General features: G+C 43.5%; 1 protein-coding gene across 1 annotated transcript in view; it reads right to left on the reverse strand.

The window, feature by feature from the left end:
- The window catches only part of ank2b (ankyrin 2b, neuronal), a gene marked incomplete at both ends in the record, with an annotated part of 106,006 nt that overhangs the window by 58,860 nt on the left and 25,229 nt on the right, over positions 1-21,917 (reverse strand). The window contains 16 exon segments of the mRNA XM_083640816.1: positions 242-439; positions 2,849-2,947; positions 4,187-4,285; positions 5,988-6,185; positions 6,432-6,530; positions 7,507-7,605; positions 8,681-8,779; positions 9,943-10,140; positions 10,455-10,553; positions 11,274-11,372; positions 12,213-12,311; positions 13,499-13,507; positions 14,462-14,485; positions 18,290-18,475; positions 18,720-18,818; positions 19,271-19,369. Of these exon segments, the coding sequence (XP_083496942.1) occupies positions 242-439; positions 2,849-2,947; positions 4,187-4,285; positions 5,988-6,185; positions 6,432-6,530; positions 7,507-7,605; positions 8,681-8,779; positions 9,943-10,140; positions 10,455-10,553; positions 11,274-11,372; positions 12,213-12,311; positions 13,499-13,507; positions 14,462-14,485; positions 18,290-18,475; positions 18,720-18,818; positions 19,271-19,369 (1,803 nt within the window).

Here is a 21,917-nt window from a genome sequence, read left to right on the forward strand (position 1 = left end):
AGACAGAGAGAGAGAGAGAGACATAGAGAGAGAGAGAGACATAGAGAGAGAGAGAGAGATAGAGAGACATAGAGAGAGAGAGAGACAGAGAGAGAGACAGAGAGAGAGAGAGAGAGAGAGAGAGAAGGGCGGCTAAACTGCCTAGCCTTGACAATCACGGCATCATTACAGGAATGCTACATGTAGCCCCCCCTTTAAGTATTTCTCAAAACCCCACACAGCCTCATGAAGCCTACTGTACCTTGGTGGGGACGTTGATCTGGGCTCCCTTGCTCAAGAGCAGGGCAGCCATGTGGGCGTGTCCCTCCTGGGAGGCCAGGTGCAGCGGGGTGACGCCCTGCTTGGTGAGGATGTTGGTCTCGGCTGCGTACTGCAGCAGCACCGTGGCGATATCCATCTGGTTCTTCTTCGCCGCAATGTGCAGAGGGGTGTAGCCGTTCTGTCGGGGGCCGGCAGGGGAGACAAACCGCTGTCATTGCTGAACGTACAGTCACGTCCCTATCGGGTGACAACCTTGCAGAGACTTTTCAGGGAGTAAGAGATCAATTGGCATTGATTTTCTTAAGCTTAATGTAGCTGTTTTTAGCCTTGTTTTTAGCTTGATAACCATGCTTTTTTTTGTTTGTTTAACCAACAGAGTTTTCAAAAGCATTTCATAAAGAAGCAAGGATGGTTGAATGGAGTTGCACGGTTTTCACATGACAAGAATATTGGGTGTGTTTTCAACATGACACTAGCATGTAGGCTACTACTGTAGGTATTAGGGATGTCACAATATATCGTCCCACAATATATCGCGATATCAAAATGTGACAATATGTATCATTGAGATGAAATCTCATATCGCGAGAAAAAGAGGCTGAACATGGTGGCGCTGATCTGCATCTGATTGCATGCTCGCTCTCCTTTTCATTGCTTTGTTTGAACAGACGAGGGACATTACAGACGCGGAGGATGAAAATGGTAAAATTACTCAAATTAGCGTGGAGGATGCCCCCTCAACTTACAAATCAATTGCAAGAAAATATTGTTAAAATATTGTATCGTATCATTATCGTGAACCCAATATCGTGTATCGTATCGTATCGTGAACTGAGTGTATCGTGACACCCCTAGTAGGTATAAATTATGTCAATCAACATGTGCTCTGCAGTTTACCAAGTCATTTAGTCAAATGCACACACACTGCAAAAAGTATGCAGTTTACCACGTCATTTACCGTAAATTCCGCACTATAAGCCGCACCGGAGTATAAGCCGCACCTGCAAAGTTGACTGTTTTTTACATATATAAGCCGCACCGGACTATAAGCCGCGGGTGTTTTAATGGTATTTTTTATTTATTTATTTAATGTTTAATTACCATATGTAAGGGTTCATGCACAGAGGGGATTGTCGGGAAAGAGATGGCTGTTTGAGGGAGCTCCCATTTATTAACATTTCAACAAAACAACATAACACAACACCACCTGTGTTGTGTTATGTTATGTTGTTAAAAGAGGGCAAGAGAGGAAATTAAAACAGAAGTGGATTTATAGTTAGAAAGAGTGCTAAAAAAAGAGAGATTTTTTTTTTTTTAAATCCATAGATAAGCCGCACCGTTATATAAGCCGCAGGGGCCAAAAAAGGCCAAAAAACGGGAAAAAAGCCGCGGCTTATAGTCCGGAATTTACGGTAGTCTAATGCACACACACTGCAAAAAGTATGCAGTTTACCACGTCATTTAGTCAAATGCACACACACTGCAAAAAGTAAGGAGTTTACCAAGTCATTTAGTCTAGCATTGAGTCTTACAGTTGTTACTCACTTAGTTTGGCCACTTTACTGCAGTACTGCTGGAGTACTGTAGTACTGCTGCAGTGCTGCTGGAGTACAGTACTGCAGCAGTGAAAATGTTTTTATTTTTATTTAACAGTATTTGAGATATAGCCATTTTAAGCTCCCGCCATCTTGAAAATGACCCCTTTCCGGAATTTAGATATTCCTAGATTCTTAGTATGTTACTTATTTGACATGTCCAATAGTACCAGAATCCATTGAGAAAACATTTAGTATCAATTTGTTCAGGGTTCAACCATAGAATTACTGGCCTAAATCTGCAAATGCAAATGAGTCTGGAATCTCTCTCTCAGGGATCGTCACCAACGGGCAGGCAGACGAGTGCTCCGCGAGTATATGCCAGGCACTCCATGCGTGGTAAGTAACCATGGAAACGTTTATAAAGTTAGCTTAGCATAGTTGTAACATTATAGCGTAGCTTAAGTTAAAACTATACGTGCCTGATGACATACAGTCTTGCGCCGATGCTCTACCATGCGGAAGCCCTCCTGTTAATGTCCTGATAACTGTTTAAGAGTGAATACTTGGTAGTCTGCCGTTTCAAAAACAGTTATATATTTCAGGGAAGTCACAAACTGCGAGGATCAGTCTCTCGCCATTGGCATGATTGGCATGCATGAAAATGCCTCAACAGTGCCCCCTGTCGTCATTGCACCAAACGCTTGTGATTGGCTGGGTGGAAATCTGTTGGCATGGGAGGGGGGTCAGACACATCTGCCAGACCAAATAGAACATGAGTTCGCAGATTCGTCAGGTTCCCAGGCTACCTTCTTCAAGTTACTAACACTTGTTCCTAAGATAATACCCTACATTGCATCGAAAACATGTAAACAATTTAAAGACCACCAATTTAAAGACTGAATATGAGACGAAATGACTAAGGTGGAAGACTTTTGGAAGATCCTGGAAATCAACTCTACAGTCCTGTGTTTACAGTCAGCCTTCTCACCCTCCACAGCACAGTGGCTGGAGCTTTGTACTGGGAAGCTGCTGCAGGCAGGGACTCTCACCTTGGCCATGGTGTGGGGCGACGCTCCTTTGTCCAAAAGCAGGAGCGCCACCTTCTGGTTATCGTAATGCGCTGCGACATGGAGCGGGGTGAGGCCGTTCTGTAAGGGACGGACGGTGAGCGCACGGGGGTTAATAGCGGTTAGTGCCGCAAGCAGCCGTTAACACCAGTCTACACACACACACAGACACATACACACACACTTGATGAGACGTGTTAAAAAGGGTACAATTAGCTTTTTCACTTCCCACCCAATTCACCCATTTTGTGTCTAAAAGGCAGGAAGTAACACAGGTGCACGCAGAACATTAATGATGGTTTCCAACTTCCAATCCATTTGGTGATCCGGTGCCGAGGCCCTTGTTACTGTTTAGCTTGCACCTGTGTTACTTCCTGCATTTTAGACACAAAATGGGTGAATTGGGTGGGAAGTGAAAAAGGCTAATATAGAGAGCCAAAGTCACGCCCACTTCCGCGTTAGGCATATGAACCAAGGGATTTCATCCTCCATTTATTTTCCCATAGACATTTTGTAAAATGCTTATAAAAATAGTTTTACTTGGTCAAACCAAGCAATTCAGCTATACATGTATTTAGAATCAGGAGAGCACATAGAACATTTAATTCGGATGGGTAATTTTCCCCCTGAAGTTTTTATTGTTATAGTCTTCCCTGATTCTAAATAGAGCTGAATCGCTTGGTTTGACCAAGTAAAACTATTTTTATAATAATTTTATGAAATGTCTATGGAAAATAAAATGGCAGATGAAATCCCTTGGTTCTTATGCTTAAGCCGGAAGTGGGCATGACTTTGGCTCTGTACACTGCAGGTTAAGATCAGTTAGAGTTATATTAGAGAGCAAGAGCTAGGAGGTGGGTCACTGGGTGGGTCATTATTATTATGGTGAATTAAGAACATATCCAAAGAAAAGAAAGGAGTTTTGTTGTAAAAATGAATCTGTTATATGTTTTTTTTCTGGAATAAAACATAGTTAATCCAAATGAAGGAATAGCTTATGTGAATCAAACTAGGCTTACCATTGCTCTTGCAGTCAACTTAACCTCAATACAAAAAATAGCAACTATTTAAATTCACAGACTTTTTAAAGTTACATGCATGAAACAGACAAAAACTACAAGACCAGACTTCAACAGACTTATATCACTTCATAATCACAATTCCTCACAAGCCTACTAATGTATATAGACAATGTATGTACTGTATATTACTGTATTATATAACTGCCACATGGTAAAAGTCTGAAGAACTGTTTAAGTGCTTCTTACATATTATCTCATAAAAGTATTGCCTTTATGGGGTTTTGCTTGTGATGCATACCTTCCCAGCAGAATCAGGTGAAGCCCGGCGCTGCAGCAGAAGTTTGGCCACATCCAGGCTTCCGTACTTGGAGGCCACATGCAGGGGAGTGAAACCTTTCTGTAGGGAGAAACAAAAAACAACTATGGAGATTAAGAAGAGTATTTTCCTTGCATGTACAAGTAGCCCCAATCTAAAAAATATTTAAAGATGATGTATACTGTATAGGACATTGATAAATAAAACTCCATATCAAACCTCAACAAATTTGGCTCCAAAACTCCTTCAAACCCTAACCCTAAAGAGCTCGCTAGCATTTCACACTAGACCCAGCAGAGGGTGCACTTGAACCATTTTAAAATCCTCCACTAGACCTGGGCTGACAGTAATCACGTGACCAGTGTGTTTGTGACCCAGCCCAACTCACAGACGGAAGGCAATCCTTTGTTTGTCAAAGCCTGCATTCTACCTGATGTAATAGGGCATGCAGAAAAAAACAACGGTGTGAAAGAGAGGGAAGGAGTGGAGGGAGGGTTTTTTTAGACTGAAAAATTGTTTTCTATCAATCACGTTATAACAAAAGGATGAAGATTGTTATAGATGCATTTGGAGGGATGGATTGGCTATCAGTGATGCCGTTGAAATGTGCTATCGAGACAGGAGTAAACATGTTAATTTCTGCTGGAAAGTTGGGCATTTTAACATGGGGACTATGAGGAATGCAAGAACTGCAGTCTTTGGTACAGTACTTCCACATTGGCTTCATTTTTCCAGAGGTTGGGGCTTGTTATAGACGTATTTGGATGGATGGATAGATGGATGGATGGATGGGCTATAAAGTGATGTGAGGGGTGATGGAGACAAACGTCTCTGCTGTTACAATTGTGTTATTTCCTGCCTCAAAACAACAACTTCCCCTGGTTTGGCTGCTCTACTGCCACAGCCAGACCTTGAGATAAGAGACAGAGAGAAGAGAGAGAGAGAGAGAGAGAGAGAGAGAGAGAGAGAGAGAGAGAGACAGACAGACAGAAGGGGGGGGGGCATCATTACAGGACTAATGCATCCCGGTGTGGCTGCAGAGTGAGTGACGGAGAGATGAGAGGGAGAGAGAGAGAGAGAGAGAGAGAGAGAGAGAGAGAGGGGGGCGTGTGTGGCTGCAGAGTGAGTGACGGAGAGATGAGAGAGAGAGAGAGAGAGAGAGAGAGGGGGGCATGTGTGGCTGCAGAGTGAGTGACAGAGAAATGAGAGAGAGAGAGAGAGAGAGAGAGAGAGGGGGGCGTGTGTGGCTGCAGAGTGAGTGACGGAGAGATGAGAGAGAGAGAGAGAGAGAGAGAGAGGGGGGGGGGCATGTGTGGCCTCAGAGTGAGTGACGGAGAGATGAGAGAGAATGAGAGAGAGAGAGAGAGAGAGAGAGAGAGGGGGGGGGGGGCATGTGTGGCTGCAGAGTGAGTGAAGCCTCCACAGTGATCATGAGAAATGGCTTCATGCACAAACCAGCGGCTTTAAACCAGCAGCTTTAAACAGGCTCATCAATCATTCAACAAAACCAGGTCAAACGGAGAGGGGCGCGGCCTACAGCAGATACTGGAATCATTCGCCTTTTTCACCTCAGACATTTTGTGTCTAAAAGGCAGGAAGTAACACAGATGCAAGCAAAACATTAACGAGGCCCCCCGGCACTGGAACGCCTAAATGGATCGGACGTTGGAAACTCTCATCAGTGTTTGTGGTATGATGCCACTGATTGGAAGAGGCCTTTCAAAATCCATTTAGGATGAAGCCTAAAGTACAGTACATCACGTTAGCCTTTTTCTCCACCCACCTTGGTGGCCAGTGAGTGCTGTGCCCCAGCCTCCAGCAGCACGGAGGCGGTGTCCAGCTGGCCCTCCCTGGCTGAGATGTGGAGGGGTGTGTAGCCATTGGTGGTGGCTGCGTCAGGGTGGGCCATGTGCTGCAACAGCAGCTGTACGATCTCCGTCTTCCCCAGGCGAGACGCGATGTGCAGCGGAGTCTGGTCCTCCTGTCCGGGAGCGTTCATACAGCATGACACTTCACATAGATAACACTTTTTATCACTTTTCAAAAGCACGCTTTTTATGAAAGTTCACAACCTCTTTGGTTAATTGTTGGACCGAATTGTAGCAGTATTTGGACATGTAATTGTGTGTGTGTGTGTGTGTGTGTGTGTGTGTGTGTGTGTGTGTGTGTGTGTGTGTGTGTGTGTGTGTGTGTGCGTGCGTGGGCATGTGCATGTGTGTAGTCTCACCCGTGCCCTGGCGTCCACCATTGCTCCATTCCTCAGCAGACATCTCACCACCTCCACCTGGCCTGCCCTGGCTGCCATGTGTAACGCTGTCTCCCCACGCTACACACAGCACAAAGCATGATATGAGGAAGCAGGTCAACCAGCACATACACACACCTAGGCAAACCCACAGTGATCTAGCAGCACACATATTTTGTGTTACACAGGTTATCTATTGCTCTTTTTTTTTGTGTGTCTTGTTACTCATTTCAAAAATTAATAGTTAGGGATGCACGACATATCTGCAATCATTTTTCTCTGTATAATTATTTTCGGTATTGGTCAGATAACAGCAAAATAACAGCAATGTCGGTTATCGAATTTTGCCCAAAATGTTCATATTGAGAGGAAACTGTGGTAAATCTATGATTCATGGGCTTTCCCAAATGTTTTGGGGGGAAAAGAAAGACATTACTTTTTCAAATTCATAGTGTTTACATGTGTTATTCAGTATGTACAAAATGTGATTATCATAGAAACTTGTTTTTATACAGATCACATCGACATCTGTAAATATCGGTTACTGGCCATAATGGTATTGGCCAAACATTTCATGTCGGTGCAGATTCATGACTAAATGTTTTTCCTCCAGTATATCAATAAGCTTATAATGCACCAGGCTATCTTCCTATCCTCCCAAACAGTCATGATGAAACACAGTAGCCAGCCAGTGCCAGAAGAAAAAGCAATAGGCCTGCAACATGTCCGAATTGATATTATCCAGCGAGAAAACAATACAGAATAAGATAGAAAGATTACAATAACTCTTCCCACTTGAATCATGTAGCGAGAAAAACAAGAAAACAATGACAAATGAAAAATTACCAATCGCTAGCTAGTTTTAGTGAAATATACTACAGTGTTGCATGAGACTTGATTATTTTTGAATTACTTCATGTAACTGTCAAGTTGCGTGGAAATTATGTTTCATGCAATTTGCAACCTGCAACTAGTTGCGTGAAAGTTTCACCGTGTAAAGCCAGCGAACCAATAAGTCAGCATAAACCCTTAATGAACATTCCTCCTCATCACTCACAATGTTGCTGACGTCAGGAGAGGCTCCGTTCTGCAGCAGCAGCAGCACAATGTTGAGGTGACCCATGAAGGCTGCTACGTGGATGGGAGTCAGACCAGACTGGACAGAGGCAGGGTGGACAGAGGCAGGGAGGACAGAGGCAGGGAGGACAGAGGCAGGGAGGACAGAGGCAGGGTGGGAGAGGCAGGGTGGGAGAGGGAGGATTGGGATCAAACCCAGGGAATAAACAAGAGAAGATAGATGGAGAGAAAACAGTGTCAGTCATATCAGACATGAGACTGTTGCTCAGATAAGTATGAAGTAGAAGCTCATATGGGATTTACTGACTCTTTTACTGTCCCTAATGGTCTTATTAGTCAAATGTGACTTGGGGAACAATGTTCGTGTTGATTCCCAAAGCATTTGCCAACAAAATCGGTACAGCCCATGTCAGTGCCTGTAGATTTGCGCTAATTGCTTGTCTAATCCCAAGTGTTCTGATGATCACAGTGTTGTTGTTGTTGTTGTTGTTGTTCTATGGTCTGTCGCGATTTTGAATATAGCTAAATCACTTTGTTTGTCCAAGTAAAACTCTTTTTATATGGATTTTATGAAACGTCTGTGGATAAATGAATGGAGAATTCACTTCTCAGGACCCATGAGCAATCTGGCGATGGCGGGACTTAGGCGTTCTATTAGAATAGATCAGCCATTCCCAACCTGTGGGCTGCAAAGGTATTGCAAGTGGGCCACCAAATCATTTGCAAGACATTATGATCTTTGTGAAAAATAAAATAAATAATAAGAATAAGAATTATTATGTATGAGAATGCATTTATCCATTGGCGAATGATACCGTTATTTAATTTGTGATCAATCATTTGTTTATTAGCCTATTGCAGATAGCCGCTCACTTTTAGTTTCTGATTTATGTGTGGTGCTGATGAACAGCTCCTTTTATCATTAATATAAAAAGTGCTGTGAGAACACATTATTTGGTCTGCGTATTGTTTACGGTCAGATGTGGGCGGCAAACATTTTTGAGCTTTTCAAGTGGTCCCTGAGTCTGAAAGGGTTGGGAACCGCTGAACTAGATAAATCAGACAGATGACACCAGAGAGTGTCAGGTAAGTTGGCAGTGACAGAAAAGTGTGCCAGCAAGAAGGTGAAGAGACCACCTTGGTCTCTGAAGTACCTCTGTGATGGCCTGGATTGATGCTCCATATTTGACCAGCAGCTCCATCACCTTCACTCTGTTCTTCTTACAGGCGATGTGCAGCGGGGTGAAGCCATTCTGCAGGGAAACATGGACACAAACTATCATATACACAGGTACATGTTCACCTTACCTTCAGGGCCTGCTAGGTCTACACAATTTACTTAGTATATATGGAAAATATATAAAACATTTCATAAATTATCTTTATTTGATATACAGTGTAGGCAATATTTTTCAGTTATTTGTACGTTTGGTCTGAGAATTTTCTGCTGCTTCATACAATTCTATCTAACATTTTCTAGCTTTGAAATTGGCTATGTTATATATATACGACCCATTTTGCATTTCTTATTTACCGGTACCTTCTAAAGACAGTTTAAAAAAATTTTTTTTTTTTTTTTTGGGTGCTTGCAGTCAGGCAACTCACTGAACAGCAGACCAGGCGCCGCCTACTGGTTTACTAGTGGTTTTATTACTTTATTAGTTAGTCTGAAGTAATAATTACACTTCAGGGTTAAAGTGGGTGCATCTCATTGTAAAATTGGACTTCAAACGGCCCAAATCTGGCTTCAAACGGCCCAAATTTCACGCGCGTTGGCCCATATCACCCTGGCCTGCTTGGTATCTAATGCCCGGCCTGAATTATGATCCCAGTCCGCCCCTGTTTTTAACTATATCGCCCAGCCCTACTCATGATATATAATATACAGTCTCTAGTGTATGATTCAACTTTTCCCATGTTCTAATCTAGTGCCGGGGCGGCTTTAGCTCAGGAGGTAGAGCGGGTCGGCCAATGACGCAAGGGTTGGCGGTTCGATCCCCGCTCCCTCCCAGCTGCTGTCGTTGTGTCCTTGGGCAAGACACTTAACCCTCCTTGCTCCCGATGGTGTGTAGGCACCCTGCGTGGTAGCCTGCCGCCATTGGTGTATGAATGGGTGAATGTAGACTATCTACTGATTGTAAAGCGCTTTGGATAAAAGCGCTATATAAATGCAGGCCATTTAGTGTAAAAAAGCAAACAAACTGAAAAAAGAAAAGAAAGATATAAACAAAAATCGCAATAAATCGTAATATCGAATCGCAATAATCGTAGAATCGCAATACTTAAGAATCGCAATATAAATCGAATCGGCACCCAAGAATCGTGATAGTATCGAATCGGGAGATAAGTGAATCGCCACAGCCCTAATTAATTTGCTATCTATTCGCTCCCCATCTTAGCATAATATATATCGTACCAGTGCCCTAGCGTTGGGGTTGGCCCTCTTGTCCAGCAGCAGCTTGGTGACTCGGTAGTGGCCGCAGTGTGCTGCCACATGCAGTGCCGTCAGGTAGTCCAGCGTGACATCATCAACAGGCGCCTTGTACTGCAGAAGGTGTTTGACGCAGTCGACGTGGTCGCCCTGCGCCGCCATGTGGAGAGGAGACAGGCCATTCTGAGGAGGGAGACCAGATTGATTAGATGGGGACAGTTTTTACTTTAACTTTTTTAATGAAAGAAAGGGTTGTAGTGTCAAGACTGCTGATTTGGAGAATTCAATAAACTTTTTAATGTTTCTTTACAGCAGCGTAAAGGCTTCCCATGTATCATCCCCCCACCCCAAATGAAAAATACAAAAAGATGCCACCGCCTTTTTTTAGGGTTAGAAGAGGGTCAGGACTTACAATTGGTACCTTGTGTGTGTGTGTGTGTGTGTGTGTGTGTGTGTGTGTGTGTGTGTAGGACATAGAAACAGAAGCAGTGCTGCACCTTGGTCCTGGCCAGCATGGGCGCTCCTCTCTCCAGCAGCACCTCCACGGACGTGTCGTGTCCACTCCGAGCCGCACAGTGCAGGGGCGTGAGGCCGTCCTGCACACACACACATACAGTCAGGAACATGCTCAATAGAGAGACTACCACACAGATATTACAGGGTTTTTTAAAGCATTTTCTGAAAATCGTGTTAACAAATGCATTTACGCTTCAAAACTAATAAAAGTGGTCCTCGTTTGTGAAGATTATCTTGCTGAACACAAACGTTGCCATTTCATAAAATTTTGTTAACCATTGTTATTTCAAGCATTTAACCAAAATCCCCATACAAAAATCCCATTGCCTTTTACATGTAGGAACCAGTAGTGCTAACATCCAGGTCTTCCGGCCCTGAGTGTGAACTATACGACGAGCCATGCAAAGACTCTACACTGCTCAATAATAGATAGGGAAAAAAGGTAACAATCTACTGGGAGGCTCTATACATTCTATTGTGTATATTTATTAATTTCTGTGACTGAGGAAGATGTGATTGAAATGTTTGACACTTGTTTTCTTTGACACACTTTGTACAACACTTTGTTAACAGCATCGTCAAAGTTTCATTGGGATGTTTCGTCTACAGTTCAAAAATTAGATACATTTACCTTCATCTGACTGAATGAGAGTCAAGACAGACTCCAAATTCAAGAAAAAAAGTTTATGTTCAGTCCAGTTTATGAAGTTAACCTTGACACCCACCCACACACACACGCACACACACACACCCACCCACACACACACACACACCCACACACACACACACACAGTACTCACCCTTGTTTTAGCATCAATCTGAGAGCCGCGGTCCAGCAGCAGGCTAACCATGTTCGTGTTGCCACGCTTGGAGGCCACATGTAGGGGCGTGATCCCATTCTGCAGGGAGGACAAATCAGACGTGGTTAAACCGGAGACCTTTAATAGATAGAGACACGCCACTCCAGGCTCCGCCAATAGTAAGAAATGGTACTCTTCCGGTCTCCTAAATGGGTGTGGCCATCAGCTTGTGACTGGCTGTCTGTCAATGCTCAATTAATGTTCATTGGCTGACCAGTCTCCTAAGTGGGCATGGCAGTGGTGAAACCTCTGTGGCACTCCTTCCCCATCTAATTAAAATTACCCATCGAGCCAAAAGAAGTTGTATGGGGGTGTTGTTTGGGAGGGGGGGTGGGGTGGAGGGTGTTACCCAGACTTGAATCTAAGTTGTTTGGAATTTGGTCTTTTCGTCGCCTCTGGCCTCAGTGAAAGGCTGTGCTGTCTCTCCTGGCGTTGTGTTTTGAACCGTGAAGACGAGGGCCCACTTGAAGACGGGAGTCTTTGTTGTGTCTGATTGGTTGAGTCTTTTGTTGTGTCTGATTGGTTGGGCATCGATGGTGGAGGCCACACACGTTGACGAGAGGCTCGAGAGAAAGGGATGCTGTTGGGGGGGGGGGGGGGGGTTGGAGGGGATTGAAGGGCTCATTCTGACACAGAGCTACTGTTTTGCTGACTGTGTGATTTGAAAGGGGTTTTATAATTATTAGATTTATAATGGGTTGTATGAGGCCCGATTTTGGCCTTCAACTAAAAATCATGTCTGGTCCAGTCAGTGTTTTTCCACCTCTGATATGATGCATTTTGATTAGAGATTTATTATAGAATTGAGCAATACTCGACTGTTTCGTTCAAACCTTAAATTAACTACTCTGCATTTAGTATGGGAGTGTGGTACCCTACCCTTGCTGTGAAGTCCACCGCTGCCCCACGGTTCAGCAGAAGTGTGGCCACGTTCACATTCCCATAGTGGGCAGCGATATGCAGGGGGGTGAAGCCACTCTGGAAGACAGGAAGGAGAGAGAGAGAGAGAGAGAGAGAGAGAGAGGTCAGACGTCAGCCTTTCCCTCACGTACATGACCTTTGACCTTTCATCATCCCAGCATGCAGCAGTCGCATCAAGCATCACAGGTGAACAAAAAGTAAACTGAGGGCAAAGGAAATGAAAACGTCACTGGTAAAAAAACACAAAAAAAAAACATATAAATTAAACAAAACACATTCAAATTCTGAAAATATGCAACTTAGAATATACTGCACCCAAACATGTAAAACCAGACACACCCCAAAACACACTCAAACACAAGTCACTCACATGCAGTTTAACAATCAAACAGACAATTAAGAAAGACTTTGTTGGTAAAGGAAAGTAGCCTGGTCAAAACCATCCTGATCACATGATGTCACATGATGGTCATCATGTTCTATTTCCTTCTACGTATCAGTCTGGACTCCAAGCCGTCCACAGCCATTTCAGTGGGCGGGAGCACTTGCCTTGACAGACAACTCCTTCAGCCAATCAGCATCGCCGAATGAATCCAAATCCAGTCGAAGAACGCCAAAAATGTCCTTCCCACCGAGAAAATCCGCTGGTGCATACTCTTGTTCTTGTGTAATTGTTGTTATTGAGTCTATTTCTGCAATAATAGGTGTTTACTCTGCTAACATTAACGTTACCGCTCATTGCTTTGGGAGACGCCATTACTGTTTTGCCAGCAGCAGCCCTGATTGGCTGGTTACGTCATCAACTACAGCATGACACAGTCCCTGATTGGCCCAGTTACACTGTCATTTCAGGAAAATGGCTGTGGGTGGATAGACGTCCAGAAACCAAATGCGAGGTCATGTTATCAGGATGTTTTTTTTCTCAAGCTAATAGGAAACCAATTTGAAATGAGGAAAAAAAGTAAAGTAAAAGTAAAATGAAACGACGTACAGTACACACAGATTGTTATCAAGGTTGACATCAAAATAGACAAACAATATTAGTTATGCCAACAAACATCAAATCATAGTCAAATAAAATAAAAAGCCACATAGAACCAGGACGGTACGTTTTGGATCTACACCAAAGTGCACTATGTTAACTGTACGTCATATCAGTTGTATGAATGAGAAATATGAGAGAAAAAGTAGAAATTGCAGAGCAGATTGGAGTAATTGGAGTAACTGTGAAATTCTTGCCTTACCTTTCCATTCTGTAAGTCATGGTCCGATTTAATGTGAAAACATTGTTTACAAAAGTGTGAAGAACACAGTGACTAACGTGATGGTTTAAAAAATTGACAGTCAAAAGCTTAGAATGGTGCAAATTAAGATAGCATGGATGCAACACGCTATTCAACACATTTTTCCTTCAAAAATCTCATCTGTGGCAAAGCAGGTCATATTTATTTTTTATAAGCTTTCTATGCCAATATCAGGAAACAACGTTATAGGCCGGCTCTTTCGGATCATCTAAGCAGCAAAGCATGCATTTGAAACCATCAGGAAACTGTTGAGACGGTATTTGCAGTCATATATAATCAATACTGTTTTAGACTGTTGTCAATTTAATTTATAGTGCATCTCTACAAATCATGCAACACAACATACAGTAAATGGACAAATGACAAAAGACAGATTAACACAATATAAATTGATAGTTGCCACAAAAATGCACCGGCACAAAATAATATAAATTCAAAACCTTACAGGAGGGAGGAAAATGCAATAATTTAAAAATAAATCAGTATACTGTATAGAGATATTTATAAATGGCTTTAGGATAGAAGTTACAGATGTTATGATAAAACAAAAGGCACTTTCTGAGCCGGTGACAATGACAAAAACTGCTGCAAAACCAATAGAAACTGGTAGGGGGAAAAGAATGGCAATTATGTACAGAGAGACAGTATGGAGAAAAAACAGAAAAACCAACATAACCGGACTGTGTGCAGTGGACACGGCAGTAGCTTGCATGTTGGCCCTATAGCAAAGCAACAGAAAGTGGGGGAACTGAAAGAAAGCAAAAGTGATAAGTCCTCCTGATGTAGCCCATGCCGTGCTGTGGAGGCTGAAGAGATAAGGTGGTGGTGGTGTAGGGGAGGAGAGAGACACAGGGATGTGAGAGCGTAGTGGAGCTGTGGAGGGTTAAAGAGGAGAGTGTATACCTCAGTAGTCCTATTGACCATCATCTGATGCAGTGGGGATGAGGGAGGGAGAGATCAGCTCAGTTAGGCTCACGTCACACACACACTTCTGCAGTCGGACGCACGGCTCAGAGCGAGCCGCAGTCACATGATCAACTGGCAAGCGACGTGGCTGGGGTGGTTCGGTGGGCTGCAACTTAACGATTATTTTCGTTCTCGATTTACTTTGTAAATTGTTTTCTCGACAAATGGATTAGTTGTTTGGACTATGAATGTCATAAAATGGTGAAAAATGTCCAACACTTTTTTCCTCAAAGCCCAAGATGACATCCTCAAATGTCCTCTTTTGTCTTGACCAACAATCCACAACCCAAAGACAATCGGTTTACTGTCATAGAAGACTAAAGAAACCAGAAAATGAAGCTGGAACATGATCATTTAATATTTTTTTCCCTTTAAAATTGTGTCTGAAGTTGAATGATTGATTATAAAAATAGTTTGTGAATAATTTTCTGTCAATCGACTAATCAATTAATCGACTAACTGTTGCACCTCTACTCCGAATGTGGCTAGTGCCCATGTTGTACCCAGAGGTGAATCACGCCACCCAACTAAGAAACGTCACACTTTGGCGGCCCCAAGTGGCAGCGAGAGATACACGTAACTCTTCGAATGTTTTTGAAAGGTTGATGTACTTCTTTACACAGAGATCATGGAATGTTCAGTAAGCCGTGTCGCTGTTCCTGAGAATGTTTTGTATTTCCCTTAAGTTTTGAGTTGTCAATGAGTGGAGATTTCCTACCATTGACTGCACCAATTATTACTAGAAATTCATTTGGCGTAGTAAGGTGAATCTACTGCATGTCATTTAGCAGGGATAGGACGCTCTTCTATGTTGTGATTCAGACTGATATGACTGCTTTCCATTTTCTCTTTGGTGACAGCGCGTGCTGTGCGTGACGTCAATAGTGTTTATGTGTGTGTGTGTGTGTGTGTGAGAAGTGCATGTGAGGGTTAATGCATGTTGCTGTTTATAGATCTTCCCTATGAGTCATATGGAGGTTTACATCACAGCAGCTGAAGCAGAAAGGCCTTTCCATTTCATGCCTGCATACAGTACCCTGAGTAGCCCACGCTCCATTCTGTTATATAACCACATACATTATTTGCAGCGTGATGTCAAGACATAATTGCTGTAGGAGCAACACTTAACATTCAGGAGGGCTGGTGCCAGGCGCATCCACAATTTAATGCAGTAAATGGTTGTTACTGTATCACCAGTGTGGGGGTGGAAGTAGGGATGCACGATATTGGATATTTTTGGCGATATCTGATATGCTGATATTTTCCAACTCTTTATCATAATGGCCCACGGCACTGGCAGATGCAGACATAAATACAATGCTTTACAAAATGTACACATTCACTGGGCAAAATAAGAAAACTACTTCAACTTAGGTTATGTAAAACATGGCATCGAAGCATTTAGTCAAGCATTGAGCATTTGGGTCATATCGACAAAAATATTTAATTTTAAAGCTTTTATCGGCTGATACCGATATATACTGTGCGTAGGTGTAAGTGTATTTTCGTCATCTTCACTCTAGCCACGTCGCTTAAAGCCATTATCCGCTATCGGAGAAACAGTCACAACCAAATGTTCCAACATCAACAGGCCGCTGTGTGCTTCTGTTAGCCTATAGACCGCAGACGTCACGTTTCATGTTGTACATTTCCCCAACAGAGCAGTGACTGCCCACTTCCTCGCGGCTCCGTTTCCAGGGAGTTATTTTCCCATTCATTTCTCCATTGACGTTTCAGATATACAGAGGTTTAAGCCTGGAACCAAGCCAACCAGCTACGAGATGAATTGTGACCAAAAACAAAAACAAAAATCAAAGAAACATGCGATACAATGTATCGCGTGTTTTATGGTCACGTTTAATCTCGTACTGTAGCTGCTTGGCTGTGCGCCAGGCTTAAAACTCAAGGATTTTCGGAAAAACGTCAGTGGAGAAATTCACTTCCTGGAACCAGAGCCACGGAAAAGTGGGGCGGTCCACTGTTGAGCTCTATACCGGATTGACACGTTAACCCCTGCCCTCCCGTACCCTTTGTCAAAAAAACAAGGTGAAATAGGAAATCCCCCCCCCCCGCCCCCTGCTGGTTGCATGCAGCCCCTCGATATCATCATCACCACCATACAACCTGCAGACAGTGGCACACTCCATGCAGAGGACAGGGCTACACTTAGACACCGGTGGAGCGTGAGTGTGTGTGAGAGGAAGCAGTTACAGAAAGAGAAAGAAAGGGAGAGACCCAGTTAGTGGCAGGATCAAGGGAGACGTGGCAGGCACATAGACACTGAATGGGAGAGAGAGAGAGAAAGAGAGAGAGAGAGAGAGATGCATACTAGACAAACAGATGGACCCACGGCACACCAACGATAAGATAGTTTCATGGGCAGAGTAACATCAAGACAAGTCAGTGATCATTTCTTTCATAACCTACTACATCATCTGCAACTCAAGGACACTTTAACTCCATTTACACCTGATATTAAAATGTGATCTGTATGCGTATCTTATTTGGATAAGGAAAACCCCATTTTAATGCAAGGTGTAAATATGCACACACATTTTGATAAGAAAGTGATCGGGGTCAGCCAGGTAAAAATGCAAGCCGTTGAATGTGAAAGTATCCACCAACAGGTAAGAAACGTCATGACCGTCCATGTGTAGAGACATCATCACTACAGGTAAAAACGGCATTGCAGCAGGTAGAAATATCATCGCCGCAGGTAAATACGCCATTGCCCTGGGTAGAAACGTCATTGTTGTGGGTAAAAACTTATTCACCGGCGCCGCAGGTAAAAGCATCCTCAACGACGCTAGAAAAGTCACCACCACGGGTAGAACCATCTTCAACGGTGCTAGAAGCTTCATCATCATGGGTAGGCACGTCATCGGAACATCTTTGCCACGGGCAGAAACGTTGTCACTATGGGTAGTAGCAGCGTCGTCGCCATGGGTAGACACATCGTTGGTGCTGGTAGGAACGTCATCACAGTGGCATCATAACCGCGGGTAAAAACATTGGCAGCGTTTGCAAAAACCTCAGTAGAAACGTCCTTGAGGTAGGTAGAAACATCATCACCACTGGTAGAAATGCTGCTACTTGCTCCGTGCCAATCCATCGAGATAATGTACCAAAAATAGATAATTCTCACTTCTGGAGCCAACAAGAAATCCAATGATTCTATAGGAATGTACCTTTAAGATATCCCAAAGCAGGTGGCAGGGTAGGGATGAGAGAGGTGCTTCTGCAGAAAGGAAAAGCAGGTCCAGGCTGTTCAGTAACCTGTCCTGTTGATGTTAGTGTTTGTTACTTGCCACCTTCCTGCCTACTCACCTGCTCTGGATAGTGAGCATGGAAAATACAACTGATCAGATAAGAGAGTGATCGCTTGTTTGTTGATTGTACCGATATAGCTTTATCTAGATTCAGATCACATTTTAATACCAGGTGTAAATTAGATTTTTATTTCATCCAAATTGCCTTACAGGATCATGAGGGCATACAGTTTGACCATGTGATCCCAGTGGATATGAACCCCTAAACTAGGCAGTATTAGCACCATGCTAGCTATGCCCATTGATATTAACAAGAATGCTAGAGTGGTTTTGAACCCTGGACCTAATGCATTGTGCATTTCCAACTTAAAATAGCTAAACGCTAACTGTTAGCGAAGTAAAAGTCCCATAACCATGACACATTAGCACAACCACGTAGCACAGTAGCGTCCACATCATGCCACCCCACTGAGACAAACAGGCGTTCTGGGCGTACCTTGGACTGGACGTCGGCGTTGTGGTCGTTCTGGAGGAGCAGGGCGGCAGACTTGGTGTCATCCTTGCGGGCGGCGATGTGCAGGGCGGGCAGGCGGACCTTGCCTTTAGTATCGTTCTCCAGTAAGATAGACACCACCTGGTTGTGGCCCTGCTGCAGGGCGATAGCCAGTGGTGTGAAGCCATCCTGGATGGGAGAAGAAAGGTGGAGAGCATTAGTTACATCCAAGCTCACCTGTTTAGAGTAAAATAGAGGAGAATGTAATTGACAGGGCGCCTGTCCAATGGCGCGCGCGACGTTCACAGATCAATAGTAGGTGGTGCTGCAGCTTTGGAAAACCCACTGTTGGCAATACGATGCATATACTATTTCTGAAAGTGTTGCATTCACACTCCCTCACACACATACTGTATAGCCACACACGTCTCACCTCTGTAGCAGTGCTCTGATTGCCTCCATTCTCCAGAAGGTATCGCACCACATCCAGGTGATTCTCCTGGGCCGCCATGTACAGAGGAGTGAATCCATTCTACCAACACACAAACAAATATAATACTGTATGGTACCAACACACAAACAAATATAATACTGTATGTTACCAACACACAAACAAATATAATACTGTATGTTACCAATGGAGTGGTAGTCCTGGGGGGGGGGGGGAATCTCTACTGTAAAGATATTATCAAGGGGTGAGAACTAGAAGGGGCGTAAGTGACATTTGACCAACTTTATAAAAAAAAAACAACGTCCTTTGTTTATTAAATTCAATCTTTAATATGAAACTTCTTAAACATGTGGTTTTTGATTAATAACTGTATTGGTTTATAATTCACATGCTGTCATTTGTCACTCATGCCCCTCTGGTTCTCACCCGTTGATATCCTACAGGATTACACAACAAAACACAGCCCACAATCAAAGTGCTATAACGTTGAAGAGGCTGACAGCATACAGTAGCACCCAGTGTATCAGGCTCACCTGAGACTGTGAGTTGATGTCTGCTCCTCGTTTGACCAGGATCTTCACTACTTCAGCCTGACCAGCCAGAGAGGCTATGTGGAGCGCTGTGTTCCCTTTCTGGAATGGGTGAAATCACAAGAGGACTAAGGATTCAATACACTTATATAATGTCATAGTGGACAATACTTATAGGAGCACTGGATTCCTTTTAGATCCATCACGAGAGAGCAGTCACTGGCTTCACATTTTTATATTTTTCCCCGTTGTTTACACTCAAATCTTCTTCACTTAGAGTTTTAAAAGATGATTTATTTTAATCAAGTTTTTTTTCTGATGTCCTCCCCATTTCCCCCCCAATTGTACTTGACCAATTCCGTTTCACCTGACAGCGAGGAGTTCCGCTGGGAGGGATGGCATGGGAGGATCACGCAATTCCCCCCAGTTCCCCTCTACCCGGAACAGGCCCCCCGGCCGACCAGAGAAGGCTAGCGCAGATACCGGGACACACAACCTTAATCCAGCTTGCCACCCGCAGACACGGCTAAGTGTGCCTGTGTGGACCAAGCCCGACCAAGCCGGAGGTAACACGGGGGCTCGAAACCTGCGACCCTCGTGTTGCTAGGCAGGGAATCTACCGCAGCACTACCGGGACGCCCAAAAGATGATTTCTTTGAACATGGATGGCATGGCATACATGTAAATAGTGCAGCTGTGATTTGCTGCACAGATATAAGTCACATGTCATCATGGTCGACAAGTTGACACATCTCTCCTAATAAGAGCTATGATATTTAACCCCACCTTCTCACTGTCATTGCTCTTTATCAATTCATTTTTTACGAGTGCCTTTCAAAGCAAGCAATGTCTAAAAAAAACGGTGTTGATTCGTCAAGAAATCTGTCAACGGTCATTGAGGATGTGCTGGAACACACAGAGATCGAGGCTGCAATAATGGCGATCAAAGTGTTGATGAGTCCCAGTCTGAATTCTTAAATGTAAGAAATGCTGATGAATCCATCCCAGATAAATGTAAACAATCATGACTGACAGCATAATATCTACACTGAAGACGAAGCTCGTCAGATCATGAAATCAACATAGTCTCTCCTTGGTTTATCCTTCACTCTAACTGTTAGGCACTTGGCAGAAAACAAGTCACAAATGTATGCTGACTCTGTGTTTACTGCCATAACCATGTGTTGAAGATGAGTGAATCCAAAACGAAACTCAACACAACATTCCCAGTAACGAGGTGAACCTTCTCTAATTGCAGGGTTTGGAATGATCAAGATTTCTCCAGCATAAAACGTAGATGTTGACGAAGCCCCATATCTATATCACTTCCCCGTATAGTGCTCCCCTTTCCTCTCACCTCTATTTCTAAACTGTAAATCATCAGCAGGTTGTTTTCCTAAATGAATGATCATGTCTGTGTGTTCACGAGGTAGACTACACAACACTACACTGCTCTCTGCCATGTTCACACTCAGTTATTTTCAATTATCTCTGATTATTTGGTAGCATTTTATAGTCATCTTTAATAAACAGCGAATTTGCCATCTGTAAATTCTGTAAATCAGCCTGCCAGCAGTACAAGGAGCAAAAATCTAAGTGTTATCTTCGTAAATAGATGATCACAAAAAAAAAAAATCTATGTTTGAAGTTACAATTAGGTTTTGCCCCTGTCTCCTGAACGTTTAAACTTGGGGCTAAGGCAAAGAACTTTTTAGGTTCAGTTTTTCCTAGCTTAGAAAGGGGTGAGAGCTTGTTGGGGTCGCGTCATACAGAAACTGGGTTGGGAATATGATCCACGCGCCCCGGGTAGGGTAACATAGCCTCACAGAGGAAAGGCTAAGTCAGGCAACAGTCAGGCTGTCAGGCCAACAGTAGGTCAAGGGTGGTTTCAGAACCATGTGAGGATTCTGACATGGTAACCCCAAAGGGTGATGCAGTAGATATCTGAAGCTGAAGGCCAGTACAACCTAATGGGTTTAACTCCTTCCACACACAAAGGTATCTACAAGATCCTGTTATCCCACTGGCATTAGATATTATTTGAGCTCATTCTATTTTCAGACATCTCTCTGTCTCTATAAGCACCGGTGAAGGCTGCACTGGCTGGATTTAGAATATTCTTTCAACTTTAGGTTTGTAGGTTATTTTGCTGGCTAAATCTTGAGAGTGAAATGGACTCATGTCAACAGTATTCCATCATTACTAAGTCAAAACCAACACTACTGTCAGTCGCCGTTTCTATCAGTCCACACACAACAGACTTCTTGCTTTTTGACCGTTTGAACAGCCACCGCAGAACCATAATCAGCTCAATGAGTAAAAAAACTATTCTCTCCAATCAATACTAATTAGCCGCTCCGGTAAGTTCTCCTCAGGGATTGGAGACAGATGATGGGTGTGAAAGGTAAGGTAAAGGCTGGCTCACACTACAGGATTTTCGGGCCGATTTATGCCCGATTCACCCCTCCCGAGAATCGGAGGAGAAATCTGGCCTGGCAGCTTGCCAAGCTTGGTCGGGCCCGACTTTCGGCACCGATTATCTTGTAGTGTGAGCTGTTTGCAGATCCAATCTTAACCCTCCCGATCTGCTCAAAGCCTCATCGGGGCCGTCCCGATCATATCAAACATGTTTGATATTTAGGACTGAAAA

The sequence above is a fragment of the Poromitra crassiceps genome, assembly GCF_964638095.1.
Source record: "Poromitra crassiceps genome assembly, chromosome: 7".
NCBI lineage: Eukaryota > Metazoa > Chordata > Actinopteri > Beryciformes > Melamphaidae > Poromitra > Poromitra crassiceps.